General features: G+C 36.4%; 2 protein-coding genes across 3 annotated transcripts; one reads left to right on the top strand and one right to left on the bottom strand.

Moving 5' to 3' along the window:
• Positions 1-1,441: 1,441 nt before the first annotated feature.
• On the bottom strand, positions 1,442-6,701 carry LOC137949707 (aspartic proteinase 36-like). 2 transcript variants are annotated; one of them, XM_068795855.1, is made up of 10 exons: positions 6,220-6,701; positions 5,547-5,674; positions 5,031-5,241; positions 4,690-4,917; positions 2,997-3,159; positions 2,839-2,912; positions 2,640-2,736; positions 2,300-2,366; positions 1,973-2,044; positions 1,442-1,879 (listed from the first exon to the last, which is right to left on the bottom strand). In XM_068795855.1, exons 1-10 carry the CDS (start codon positions 6,450-6,452, stop codon positions 1,716-1,718), a joined length of 1,437 nt encoding a protein of 478 aa, XP_068651956.1. In that variant the 5' UTR covers positions 6,453-6,701; the 3' UTR covers positions 1,442-1,715. The 2 variants fall into 2 exon arrangements, with proteins under 2 accessions (XP_068651956.1, XP_068651955.1); XM_068795854.1 differs by having other exon boundaries at positions 5,031-5,287; positions 5,545-5,674.
• A 5,236-nt stretch (positions 6,702-11,937) lies between these two features.
• Positions 11,938-14,107, top strand: LOC137950347 (protein PHOSPHATE STARVATION RESPONSE 1-like). Its single transcript, XM_068796754.1, has 7 exons — positions 11,938-12,570; positions 12,674-12,851; positions 12,961-13,037; positions 13,113-13,152; positions 13,604-13,658; positions 13,768-13,837; positions 13,919-14,107. Exons 1-7 carry the CDS (start codon positions 11,938-11,940, stop codon positions 14,105-14,107), a joined length of 1,242 nt encoding a protein of 413 aa, XP_068652855.1.
• The last annotated feature ends 503 nt before the right edge of the window (positions 14,108-14,610 follow it).

Genomic DNA, 14,610 nt, shown 5'->3' on the forward strand with positions numbered 1-14,610 from the left:
TACAATTACTTGCACGCACTTATAATGAAAAAAATAAGAAAGATGAAAATGAAATGGCAAAAAGGAAGAGATGAAATATAAAAAAAACGCGCAACTTCGAACCAAGATTAAATGAAGCCAAGAAACGGGCAGGGTAATCAAAACCAACACGAAATTCCGCACGTATAATGTAGCCGGATAAAAAAAAAAAAAAAGGAAGAAAATAAAAAGAACGATAATAAATTGAACAAAGGAAGAGATGAAACTATGAAATACAGAAACGTGCAATCTCGAAACGGACAGTGGAATCAAAGCCAAGAAGAAATTGCTCACGTAATATGCCCTGACCAAAATGGAAGAAAACAAAAAAGAAGGATGAATTCAAATTGCAAAAAGGAAGAGACGAAAATATGAAATACAGAAACGTGCAAGTTCGAAACGGGCAGGTAAATCAAAAGCAACAAGAAATTGCTTCACAAAAGAACAAGATATCCAAAAAAAATTGTGCAAGAAGCCAATGCAAAAGACAAAGGTAAAGAAGAGCGAACGAAATTAATGACAAACATTAAAACACCAAATCTAGACCCAAAAAAAAAAAAAAAAACGAACAAGAAGTAAACCTAAAAGATGAACAAAAAAACAAGGAGGGACTGAAAGACGTGCCTGCTTCACAGATTCTGCAATTTCGGGGCCAATTCCGTCGTTGGGAGAAAGAGTTGGTCGGATTTGGTGGAGAAAGGGAAGCGATAGAAGAAAGAAACGATTCAAACCCCAGAAAGGATGGGAAGATGGCAAAGCAGGCAGAGAGGGCGCATGTTAGACTTCTTTCTTACTTTTATTGTTGCCTTTTTTATCTACCCCCTTTAAAAAATGGCGGATTTTAGTCTAATTACTGATAAGTCCCTGTTATTAGTGTCTAATTACTTGGGATTTCTTTGTCATTTACGCTTTTACGAAAGCTAAAATCGAAAGTCCCCGCCAAGTCGCCATCCATCAGCTACAGTTAGGCCGCCGCCAAGAATAATCGGGCTCCAGATCCGCAATTTGAATTAACTGATTTGAGCCCATGTAAAAAATGGAGGTCTCTGACGTCGGTGGCTTTTGACTCACCGAGTCGATCTGCGGCTCGGCCAAGGTCAGACTCGACCCTTATTTAGCGGACTCCATTCTTGAGCGGTTTGAGACGATATCAAAGCCTCTCTCTCTCTGGCCAAAAGAACCAAATAATTAAATCAACTCAACAAAAATTATCTATCCTTCATTCCCAATTCGATGGGCAACGCAAAAATATTGAAACTATTGGGAGGAAGTTTGAATATCACAAATTACCATGAAATTGACCTGCAAAGCAACAATATCACTCACGAAGACAATTTCATAAACACTCCAAATCACTGTCATAGTATTTACAACTCCAAATCCAACCTGTCCTTTCTCTAAGCCAAGTCAACCCAACCATGGGTAAAAAAAAAAGACCATGATCACAAATACTAGAAAAAAAATTGGAGTCTGTCATTTGCTACATAATATCTTTTTGTAATCAAACATATTGGCTACACAAAGATCCATACTGGCTGTGAGTTTCTTTGACTAGGTAACAAATTTCCAATTGATAAGAATTATATATCATTCACTTATACAACAAAATTTACAGCGAAACAGAATATGCACCAGGGAATCAATCAGAATGACTAAATTCTCATACTGGAACAAAGAATATGATGTCGCGATGAATCTCACAAATGTGACATCCCAAATAAGAGTACACGAACAAGAAAAAATGTAACTACATGGGCATAGAAACTGCCCTTTAATGACGACAAACCGCTCACGCTCAGCTGATTAGTGTTCACGTAATCACTCTTGCCAGAAGATGCAGAGACATTAACAGATAACGAGCCTAAAAGAGCATAGAGACAAAAATAATTCACCACAGGTTATAAGATAATGGTTTTCAGGCCTCCTATATTGAATGGGTTTGCACGACACTTACAATCATAATTAGTCCATCCTATACGTTGACCAGCCAAATCATACACAAAAATCTTATCCTTCAAAACAAGGTCTGCAACAACATAAGCTAGTCACAAAGTGGATTGCAAAAAGAAAATTTTTAGAAAAGCACCAACCATGACATTTTCATGTACAAATGTTTGCACATGTGCACCTATAGTAACAACTATCAAGAATAATTAACGTGCAAAATAATAGTAATAATAACAGTTAATAACAATATTTATGATGATAATAATGACAACAAGTGCCACTCAAGATGAAACTTAAAAAGAGTACATAAAAAATAAAAAATAAAAATCCTAACCTCCCAAGATTGTTATTCCTTGCCCCTGAACTCTTTGCCAACCTATACACCAAATCATAGCACCATCCTGTGCAAAAGAACAAGAGAAAATATCTACTTAAAACCAATGCAGATTCCAACTCATTTTTAAATGTAACTTATACTTCAGCATCATTTCAAAAAAAAAAAAAAAATGTAACTTATACGTGCATGAAGTTAAACTCAAGTTCTTGTGAAAAATAAATTAAATCTTTAAGTGATCTAGCTTACACTTTCATGTGCATAACCATACAAGTAATTACATGTTATTCCACTTCACAAAAATGCAATAACTCAGAATAGGCAAGATCAAGCAACTCACCACAGAGCCCTGCTGCAGAAGATAATCTTCTGGTTTCAAAATCATAGATGCACCCCCCTCAAAGGTTAATGTTACAGAAGGAAATGTTTCCTCGACACTATATGCAAAAAAGTATCCAAATATTATATAAATGCAAACTCAAAAAATTATGGCAAGGTTAAGATAGCTGACATAGTTCACTGTTTGGAAATGGTTAGACCTGCTTGTGATTGTGAAACACTGGTTTCCTTTTGAAACAAACGCTTGAACAGAAGGGGAAAGAGATGCAAGTATCTGCAAAATAGAAAACAAACAACTTTCTCATAGATCTATCATAGTCCGATCAAGCTCGGAAATCAAAGTCTTAATGTAACTTACTGCAGTAACAAAGGGATCAAAGGCTTCTTCTGCAAGGTAAGCCAAAGTTGTCCCAGAATCAATAATGGTTCCCCGATTGCTGCTTGTTGCGAAAACTTCTGACTCAATAGGCAATATTTGTCCATTTACAGCAATGCTTTGCAGATTCAAATTATAATGGTACCTGAAAATGTAACACATAAGAAGAAGAAAGCAATTATATCCTGCCGCAATATTAATGTCCATGACAGGTCTCTAAACATAAAGCTGGGATTTATTGAAGGTAGAAACAGCAAAATTATTTGACATTTAACTTGGACAAATAACTTGTGGTTATATAAATAGTTCGACTCGTATAGAAAACATCTGAGCAACTTATTGATATTTTGTCTTCATGAAACTAGTCCAATTTCTACAGTCCAACAACTCCAGTTATCAATTTTTCTACCTAAGTAGAGAAGCAAAGAAGACATTGAACGTTATTTAGAAGACCAAATGGACATTATTAAACAATGTTAACCGAAAAGCGTAATTCAAACAGAAAGCTAAAGATGACTTGATAAACCCAACAGAATTTGTTACCTCATTCATTTAAACATCAAACTTGAATGAATATTATAGCTTCTGCCAAATTTAAATAACATACTGCCAACCTTCTTCAAGTTTTTCACAGCCACTCTAATCCATGCCATTTTAACCCTTCCCTATTTTTTGCAGTTCCAAGGAATGGACGTTGACAAAAACTCCTAAGAGGATATTAATAGGCCTCTGTCAAACACATCTTATCACATACTACTCTGTTTTCTCATTTGTTGATACAACTCTTAAATGGTTTCTAACATGTTCAATCCATCCCCAATTTTGTTTCCCCTAATGTTCTATGTCTCCATCTCAATATTCTTAAATGTCACCCTCATGTTATGAACAGCCGAACAATGGTATTTAATATCTTTAGTTTGGATTGGTTGCTAGTACCAACACCTCTAAACGAGTAGGATCTCACCAAGCAGATTGATAACCAATGGAAAACAAGCACCAAAACCAGAGTTCCCAAGTTTGTAGTTCAGTTGTGTCCATTTTTTTTTAATTGAGAGCATGTAATACCCAACCCTTTTTAAGAACCCAACTCAAGGGGGTAGATGGTTGTAATACGATTCAATGATTCGGACCACTAGATCGTTTTAAACAGTTCATCAGATAAACGGAAAAAAATAACATATAATTTTTAGAGATTAAATGAATGGAACATTTATTAAAAATAATGATGGTGAAGAATCACAAGGCGAAGATGTATATAAGGCACTAACTTCTCATGAAATGCTTGAGAGACATCGTTCACTAAACCATGTTGTCATTTGAATAGTACCTCTAAACTGACGTTTCAACTCATATAACAAAGGATAAAAACCACTTACAAAATAAGAACAATGATTCATTGTAAAGGAACTTACGCATTAAAGTGATTGAGACAATTAACGAAAGCAGGATGCATAGAAGTAGTTTCTTTAATATACTATAATTGTTAAGTAATCTAAATAATGAGGTGAAGCATTTGTAGGGTAAGAACATCGGCAAAAGTTGAAGTACTGCAAATTCTCCTTCTAAAAGCAATGCAGAACTATTATTACATCATATCATACTCAGCCAATCCAATATTTGGTATAGTGAATAAGAAAATATGAAAAGACCAAATAATGGGCAGGAAAGAACTTACGCTGAAGGAACAAGTGGTGTGTAAACAATACCAGGCTCCACAACTTCACCAAGGACCAATATGCCTCCTCCATTTTCTGTCCCTTTCAAGCAATGAGAGAAAGCATTTGGAGCAAGCCCATGTGAAGAGAGCTGTGAAATGACTGACAGTTCATTCCGCCCAAACCCAAAAATCCCATCCACAGCCCTCTCTGGCTTGGTCAGGTCCCCAGACTGAGAAATGCTACACCTACAATCCACAAAAAAAAAAAAAAAAAAAAAAAAAAAAAAAAAACTTCTATTAAAAACAGAAAATTGAAGAAGAAGAAGAAAAACTGATCCAAAATGACCCATAAATCTCACCCAAAAACGATAGAAGTGGACGAGTTTGCAAGTAAGCTGTTCCCCACAACTGTGTCAAAGTATAGTGTGTCTGAGACATAATATCCTTTAGTTCCACTTCCATCCCCATAATTGTAAGTGTAGTTACAGGCTGAGTCACCAGATTCAGAAGCACAAAGTGCATTTTGGGTCTCAATTGCAACAGTGCATACTTCATTTGAACACGAAATCACTGAAGCCGATGAGGATGCAAGGGGATCAAACAGTTTTAGATCAAGCTACAAAATTTGAAAAAGAAAAACAACCATAAAAATAGTTCAATAGATAGCAGGTAGAATAGGATTTTATCCGGAAACTGAGTAAAAAGTCCTTTTTTTCACAACAAAACCCAATGAAAAAAAAAAAACAAAGGAGAACCTAATTGTCATTCCCCAAAACAATAAATAGTTAGCAGCTGAGGAGAAGTCTGGGAGTATCTTTTAAAGCATGAGAAGATGAAAACAAAAAAACAAAATGACAGGAAAATGATACTTACACCGAGCCCGCTGGATTTGGGACAACCATCACAGGGGTTGCACGTGACCCACAATATGTCGCTTCCAGTGTCAATCTGCACATAGAATTCCTTTGGTGGAGAGCCCAACTTCACGCTAGTATAATATAGCCTAATAAAGAATAATGAATAAGGGAAAAGAGTTCAATAGAAAAATAAGAATGGAATTGCGAAAGGGAGGAGACGAAATACATAAATTGGCAGTTCCAACTAAAATAAAAGGCAGCCTGGAAATGGGCAGGAAATCAAAAGCAACAAGAAACAAAAGAAAAAAGAAAGTAAAACATTAAATTGCACCAAGTTGCCGAAAAAGGCTGAAACAGAGAACACCGAGTAAACCACGAACTGACGCACGAAACGGAAGAAAAAAATGAGAACAAGTCAAGAGGACAAGATATCCAAAACAATGGTGCACCAGCACTTAAACAGGGGGGGAAAGCCAATAAATAGCGGAAATAAGAGAAAGAGCAGCGCAAAAATAAGGAAACGAACAAGGAATAAAATGAATGGCAAAAAGCTAAAACCCCAAATCTAAAAAGAAACTCTATACGAACAAGAAACAAACCTAAAACATTTAGAGCACGAAATTCGAACGAGCAAGCCAGAAAGACCCAACGAAAATTCTTTAAAGAAACGCACAAGAAAAGAATGCCTTACCCCACGGTAAAAGGATCCGAAGAACCTTCAACGGGAAAATCAACCACTCCTTGCAAAAGTCTGCCATGTCGAGCGCGGTCCCTAATCCTCAGGTCCGACAATTCGACATTCCCTCTCACCGGAAAGGCTCTCTCAAGCTTCAAAGTCGCCGGAAAAGCCCCCGCCACACCCAAAAGCAGCAACACCGCAGTGACGGCCCAGATCACATAGCCGGCGCCAGACAACACCGGCATTTCTCTTTCTTGTCCTCTCTCCCTCACAAAAGGATACAGAGAAAAGAAGAAAGAGAGATAAAACTATAAACGGGAAAAAAGCCAGCGAAGAGCGAGAGTGGGCGAGGGTGATTGAAGAAGAGAAGCGGAGGAGAGAACTGAGAAGCGTCTGTTAGCTCAGAATAAGTTTACGTGACTACAAATATTAAGCTCAAATCCACATAAGTTCTTACGACATCGTTCTACCCTACGCATTCGTCAGAAACAACAGCCGGCGCCGTACAAAAGAGACATCGATGTGGGCCCTAGTTAAGCAACCAAAGCTTTAAATCAAATTCGGGCAAGCCGGCCTAGCCGAGGCCGGGAGCTTCTAATCTTTTCTTTTTGCTTTATCGAACACAGCCAGAAAAGCCAAAAGGTCTTTTCCGCCCTCCTTACGCTTTTGACATAATTACCAATAAATCCTCATTCTTTTATCAAAATGACAGAACGGTACAAAACGGTTCGCTTCCTCTCTCCCCATTAGGATTTATGGTATTTAAAATTATGAGAAAACCAAAAAGGGACCGGAAAGCCCGCCAAGAGAGCCACACAACGAGTTCGAGTTGGGCCCATCGAACTCGATAGACCCGTCCGGGTGCAACACGAGTTCGAGTTAGACCAATTCTCATTATTATTTTTCTCTGATAATGCAAGGCAAAGGTAGGTGATATTTGATTTTGACCCATCACCTCTCCAAGGATAAAAGAAGGGAGGGTTAGGTGATTACTATTCTTTTTAATCTTAATTTTTTATTAGGAAGAAAGTTCAAGGGCATATTCAATGACCAAGTCTTTCTATTAAGATATTCTCATGATCTTAGTTGAAAAACCCACTCAACTTCATTTTAATTCTTAGTCAATGCATTCCAATGGAGACTATTTTGGTATTTTTTTATCTAAATTGAAGAACTACGTGAATAAGACTCATTCATAATTATTTTGATTAAGCAAATCCATGACTCATCTCTGTAGGGCCTAAGAAGGTTCGAATGTAATAATAAACCTTTTACATCAGCATGTCTAGCAAAAGGTGACTTTTCCATGTATTTAATAAATAATTAACTACATTGTGCATGCATGCTTTCGTAATTGATGAGGCATCTAATGTTTTAATTCATGGCTGACGTCTCTTCTTCCAACCGAACCGGTTTATGAATAACTCAAGTTCGGCTTGGACTTGACTCGATTCGGCTCGATTCAAAAACATTTCGACGGGAGAGCAACGGTTCATCCTCTTAAACTTTAAGCACTCGATGGAAGGAAAAAATTACATGGGAGGGGATGGAGCCTGGACAAAAGTCGGACGATGGGAGAGAGGAAAGCAAGTGACAGAGGAGGAGGATGGTTTGGATGTAGTCGTTGACGAACCAAAAAATCAAATTATGAGTTCTGGAGCGGAAACGACCGGAAAACATAGATGAAAGGTCTCAGGTATTGGAGAAAAGAGGGGGGAGGATACTGGAAATGGTCGGAATTCGGGCAGAAACTGAGAAGGAAACGACGGAAAAAACTCTTAAACTGCGGTTTATCGAGTTGTTGCGATGCTATAAACGGAGGGAGTTGAGTCAATTGGGGAATCGGGTCTGCAACTTGTAACTCGCCCCGGTGATTCACAAATTTGTTGATGCCCTTCTCAGAATTTGTTCTGAAGAGAAGAGGATAAAGCAGGTCGTGAAAGAATGTCGGCTAAGTGCAAACTGCCAACGTGTTTATCATTTGCCTCGATTGTAGAAGGGTTTTATCTTCCACCAGTAGCCACGGAGGATTTGTTCCTTCTCTCTCTCTCTCTCCTCCAAAAAGCCACGGCGTAAATGGAATATCAAAATGGGTATCATCCTTGGGGATGGGAAGGATGGGCAATGAATTAGCATATTATCCTTGCGCGTACGACCCAGCAAATTGTTCTAACTTTTTGTAAATATATTTAAATATTATATATATTTAAACAGATAATTAACCAAAACAAACATGTATTATAGTATATTAATATCTTATTAATAAAAAAATATTATATTAATTCATAATTATAGTATAATATAAATTAATATAATAATTATGTGTGATTAGAATAAATTATTAAGAATAAATAAATAAAAATAAAAAATAACATAAGCTAATATAATAAATAAATAAATTATTTTTTAATAACATAAGATATGTTTAACATTAAAACCCACTAATTTAATACAATAATATAAAACTTAATATAATAAATATATATATATATATATATATATATATATATATATATTTATCAATAACATAATATATATTTTTATGTATTATTAATTAATAATATATTGTCACAAAATTTAAAATCATTGGTTTAATTAATTATAGCAATGGGATAATTAAACCAAAGCAATTTATCAAATATTTATTTTAAAAATATTTTAATTATGACTATTAAATCACTAATTTAATATAGTAATTATAAAATAAATATATTAAATAAATAAAAATATTTATTTTATTAAAAAATATATAAATTATGATTCTTATTACGATGGTTTAATTTTTCCTTAACTTAAGAAAAATTAAACCATCGTCTTCCTCACGACGCGCGTCGTCTTCCTCAGCGGCGAGAGACTACGGAGACGGAGGCGACATTCCGATGGTACGCCGAGTTAGAGAAGAAAGGGAGGCCGAGAGGCTTTGTAACTTGTGTTTTATGACGGAGGTCGAGAGGGAGAGGAGAGGGAGGGCGACAAAGGAGGAGGGGTTCATCTCACTTCATGTTGGACTAACCCCCCATAAAGGTTTTCTTAAAATTGTTTCAGTTCATTTTAAGAACTGTTTGTGTCATCATATGAAAATTATTTTTTATTTGATTAAATTTTTGTATGAAAATTATTTTACTGGAAAAAATTCTTTTTGACCGTTTTTTTTTTAATGTTTGTGCCACCATAAGAAATAACAAAAAAATTAGTTTATAAAAAGGTTGTTTTTTAATCTAATACTTTTTATCTGGATACTACACAATCCACTTCAAGGTTCTTAGCTTCATAATGAATGTGAAAGTATATTTAACTGTCTAAAAGGAAAAAAAAAGGTAGATGCTAAAGGGATTATTTTTCTTCGGTTTATGAGATAAGATTTATGTTGTAAATTTGATAAAATTTATGTTGTAAATTATATTTATCCCTTTGTTTTTATATTTTCATTTAGAGGGAATGATCTTCAAATAGGACCGAGGAAGACGATACAAAATCATTTGATAGAATTTCAGATTCCATTGTTTTGCTTCAGTGCAGACTAAAAAATACGGAACTCGCATGGAAGGTGATTTAGAGGCACGTGGAAAAACCGAAGCTGTCGTCGTCCTTTCAGTTCTCAAAAGGCCATTTGATCCTTGGTACAGAAGGACAGATAATACGGGCATTCTGTTTAACGAAAGCAGCAATCTGAACATTCCAAAAACCTAGTTGCTTGACAATTGGAGTCAAACAATGATCGGTGCCGATGTGCCCACTTTCTTTATTTTTCAGATTCTGAGTCTCGAACCATCCAATTCTTCCTCTCTCTTTACCCTCTGACGAGCGTGTGATTAACGAAGGGTTCTCTCAACAATGCAATGACAATGATCAATCGACGCAGCGTTTTAGCCGAATTTTGGACGACGATGACATGTTGCCAGTCTGTTCTGGGATTATAAATTCTATCATCTCCAGTCATTATTAAAGTTTAAATCTAATATTTTAGGCATATGAGACACGGACATGTTGTAGAAGCAGAAAAAGGAAAGACGGTTCAGTTCTTCTTCCTCCTTGCCCTCGGATTTTTCTCTCTGAGGAGACAGCTTGCTTTTTCACATTCCTCTAGTGTACTAATTGTTAACAACGAAAAGAGTTCTATTGATTTCATATCATAAACATATTAGAAAATAATATTTTGAAGTTTCCCTTGTTTCTTTCTTACGGCATAATGATCTTCTCCTTGTTTATGGATATCATACTGAACATTTGATGAGCTGATAGGCGGCGGAGGGCCGGAAAGAATCATAACTGCATGTAGATAATCTCAATCAAACTTCATTGTTAATCGAACCTTCTAACTACTATGATATTCAAATACTCTATATTGGCTAATAAAATATGCTATGCTGGAGACGGTTGATTCCCAACATGTTTCTGAATTAAGAAAACATTTGATGGCCGTGGATCGTCCTGCTGTAACTTTTCTGTTTAAAATTTTACTTGAAATGGCTGCACGTTTCATGGGTTCTGAAAATGATCTCACATCTTGCTCACATTCCACTATACCTGAGCAGAGGGATACGGATTCAGCAGCAGAGAATGTAAAGGTTAGATAACAATCTCCGGTCCTTTTTCAGCGGTCGTGGTTCGCGAGATGGGTCGGTGCCTACTTATTCCGTTCAAGCTTTTAATTAGAAAAAAACTGATTCGGACTCCACGAGAATAACTTTCATCAGCTTTATAATGTCTTCCACTGATAGTAAAATGGCGATTTGGAGATCCCAACGCAATCACGATTTAAAAGCGTAAGCTGTGGGTTTTCATTTTCTATTTCATGTTTTACGTTTACAGATTACTGTAACTTCTCTGTTAGGAATTCCGTGAAACTTCATATGTATTTGTTCTCTTGTCTTTCTTTAACTCCTACGTGTTCGCAGTTCGCGTACATTTAAATCAGTAGATTCAAGCTTACGATAAGCATTGTCTGAGTTTCGTGGCCACTACAGGATTTCTCTGGATTTTACTCTTTCATGGTCGTCATTCTTTCTTCTTGGGTTAAAAATGCATGCCAAGCTTGGGTTGTTTTCAACCATGTAGAGAATGCAATTCAGTGGATTAAAAAAGGCTAGATTCCTTTTGGTTTTCTCCTTTCTAGTTTCTTATTGATACCAAATTCTTTATTCTACATTGTTTTATGCATTGGCTCTAGTAGCAAATGCTCTTCATCCCTATCCTTCTCTGGAGTACTCTGTAAAATCTGTATCAAGTAGAAAACTATTGCACTCTTAAAGTTCTCTTCTGTGTCAGCACTTCCATGTCCTTTTGTTGTGCCAGTTGAAAATTTACCTTTCTCTTTGCGAAGTAGCCATCGTTATGAAGGGAGAACCGGGTAACTTTTTTTATCCTCATCCATCTTAGGAATGTATAAGAGCTTCGATGGGATTATGCATTTTAATTCGTTATCTTATGCAGCAAGTCTGGTAGAATGGAGGAGAGATACTATCCGGGAATAAAATCTTTTTGAATTTCAGCAATAGGGTTAGTTGATTGATGACTTTGTTTCCTCTTTCACGTCTGATTTACCTGTCTTATCCTGTGACGAATAATGTCAGTGGCTTTAATTTGATCAGTTCTGCTGTGTGCATTGTTTGATGGCCAGCTAACCCATGAAATACTTTTTTTTTTTTTTTTTTTCAGAGGAGAGGAACCGTTATTGCTGGTGCTCTTTTGGCTTGAAGTTGGGTCTGCACAGCTTTGCCTCACTAGTAAATGAACACGCAGAAGATAGAGGAGAAGACGAGATCTTTGAAGAATTCATCGTTCGAGTTCTCTGATCAATCTGGTCAGAGTTCAAGTTCCAGGCAATTATCAAACATGGATGCTTCTCTTCGGGATCCTTTGGTTGAACAATGTGTTCAGCAAAACATGACTCACAGGCTTTTCCAGTACCCCTATTCTGTGGGTTGGTTGCAAGGGTTCTCTCCCCAACCAAATCTTGAAACCTCCAATTCATCTTCTTGCACATCGAGTTGTTTCCGGCCACAAAATTCTGCTTTCTGTCTTACTGACTCTTACTCAGGTTCTCCTCATGTTTGCCGAGTAGGTCGATTGCCACCTGAATTCCCTTCTTACAGAACCTCTGATTCCTTCTCTGTCAACATGGAAAATCACAATAAAACAGCTCCTCAATCAATTGATACTCTGCAGGCAGTTGTAAAATTTCCTTCATACAGCAATCAAAGTGTTAGAACTTACGATAGTAGTTCAAGGATAACAGACACTGATTTTCAAAGAGCAGAGCTCCTTCAGTCAATAGAAAGTGATTGTATGGGTGATAAGGCCACCTCCAATTGGAAGTACCTCTCAGCAGTTGAGGGTCTTTGCAATCCTGGCATGAATTCAGTAATCTTTTTTCCTGTTTCTCGAACGTATCTTATACAGATGAATCATCTGTCAGTGATGGCAACTTTTGTGAAAGAGTTAAATCTTCTTTTGTTCTTTGCAGGTTGTTTCCAGTTCCTGTATCTCTCCAGTAGAAAAGCATTCTCCAAAACCTTCAGGGATTGGTGCACTTTCTCCTGGAAATTTTCCATCTGCTGTCTCAAACAAAACACGGATCAGGTGGACTCAAGATCTTCATGAGCTATTTGTTGAGGCAGTGAATCACCTTGGAGGAGCTGAGAGTGAGTAATTTGAGATGAGAGTATTTCTCTTTTGCTTCACTCTATACAAACTAATGTCAATGTTTTAATACTTGAGCGAGTGAAGTTTAATTTTGTTCATTGAATTCAGAAGCAACTCCAAAAGGGATTTTAAAGTTAATGGATTATGAGGGATTGACAATCTTTCAAGTGAAAAGCCACTTACAGGTAACTTTATTCACAATTTACTAATGCACTTGGTAAATTTTTCATCTTGAAACTTATTCTATTTGTGATTTTCAGAAATATCGGATGGCCAAGTATGTCTGTAATTCTACTGAAGGTAAATATTTCTTAGATCCAATTTTAATCATCTTGACATGGCAACTTCCTTTTATTCATCCTCATTTGTTTGAAAGGTGTTTTTGCCTTGGCAGAACATAGTTGGATTGATCTGACTCTTATCTCTCAAACTTGTATATGCAATTATGGTTGAGATGACAGTGTTAATGTTGTTTCTAAATATTTCACAACTTTATTTGTGTTTGAAAGAATGGGTGGAATTATCAAAATTTTCACAATCTCAAATAAATGTTTGCCTATCTGCTCTGATTCTTTGTGAACCGGAGAGAACAGAGTAGGTAAAATCTCTAAAGAGGGGGGAATGATTTTTTTATCTTCACTTATTGAGCATTCAAACTGGAGAACATGATCACTTGAAGAGTGACTGTGATGATAAAGTATTTAAAATTTTATTGAACCATTTAACAAAAACATTATGTTGCTGACTACAGGGAAGTTTGAGAAGACACAATGCACCAGTGACATTCCACAACTCAACCTGAACGCGTATGCTCTCTCTCTCTCTCTCTCTCTCTCTTCAATTTGTTGGGGTTAGTCTAGTCTGTTTCATGGTTTATGGTGGTTTCGAATGTAAATGGTTAATGGTATTTGGCAGTGGTATGCAAATTACAGAAGCACTTCGGCTGCAATTGGATGTCCAAAGGCGGCTACATGAGCAGTTAGAGGTATTTTATTTTCTTAATAGTAATGATATTACCATTTTGATTCAAGTCCTAGTACAACCTATTTTACATTTGTTGGAACAGATTCAGAGAAAGTTACAATTGCAAATTGAAGAACAAGGGAGGCAACTACAGAGGATGTTTGATCAGCAACAGAAAGTTAAGACTCTCTTTGATACCCAAAAGTTGGATATGGAATTTCCCGAGGAAGAATCAGTTGGCCATGAAGATGTTCTGGGTTTAGAATTTGGAGAAGATTTTGTGAATACTTAATTCCCATCTAAGATCAGTTAGTGATTCATACCATTCTGACATGGTTTTTATGTGAAAGACCAGCTGTATCTTACCATCTTACTGAATTGAAGTAAGGGTCTCTGATCTGAGCTCCATCAAAGAACAAAAGAAGCCAAGAAAAACTGGCTGGGTTTGGTCAGAAGAAAACATCCTCAATTTATGGTTCGTTATTAACTTGTTGAGTGAGCTAGTCTAGAAACTTAAATTTGATTATGAAGTAGAAATATATTTGTAAGTTTGTCAGGCAGGTACATTCTTTCACAAAGACATGCTGCCATGAAAAATTTTCACTGTTTGAGAAGTTGTAAGATTCTTCCTTCTGTTGTTTACATATTTTCATTGTCTTTTATGAAGAAAGCTAACTTGCAGGGGCAGCTATTGACACTAAGTGAAGGTACAATCCTTTCCCCAATAGGCCATCGTTCATATCCTTGATTCTTTGTATTCCAAAATTCACTGAGTGGTATTTTTATGCATTAGAG

This window comes from Aristolochia californica, unplaced genomic scaffold, assembly GCF_029961685.1.
Source record: "Aristolochia californica isolate CCGP_79_NKW_82.1479 unplaced genomic scaffold, dmAriCali1.0.hap1 SCAF_14, whole genome shotgun sequence".
Lineage (NCBI taxonomy): Eukaryota > Viridiplantae > Streptophyta > Magnoliopsida > Piperales > Aristolochiaceae > Aristolochia > Aristolochia californica.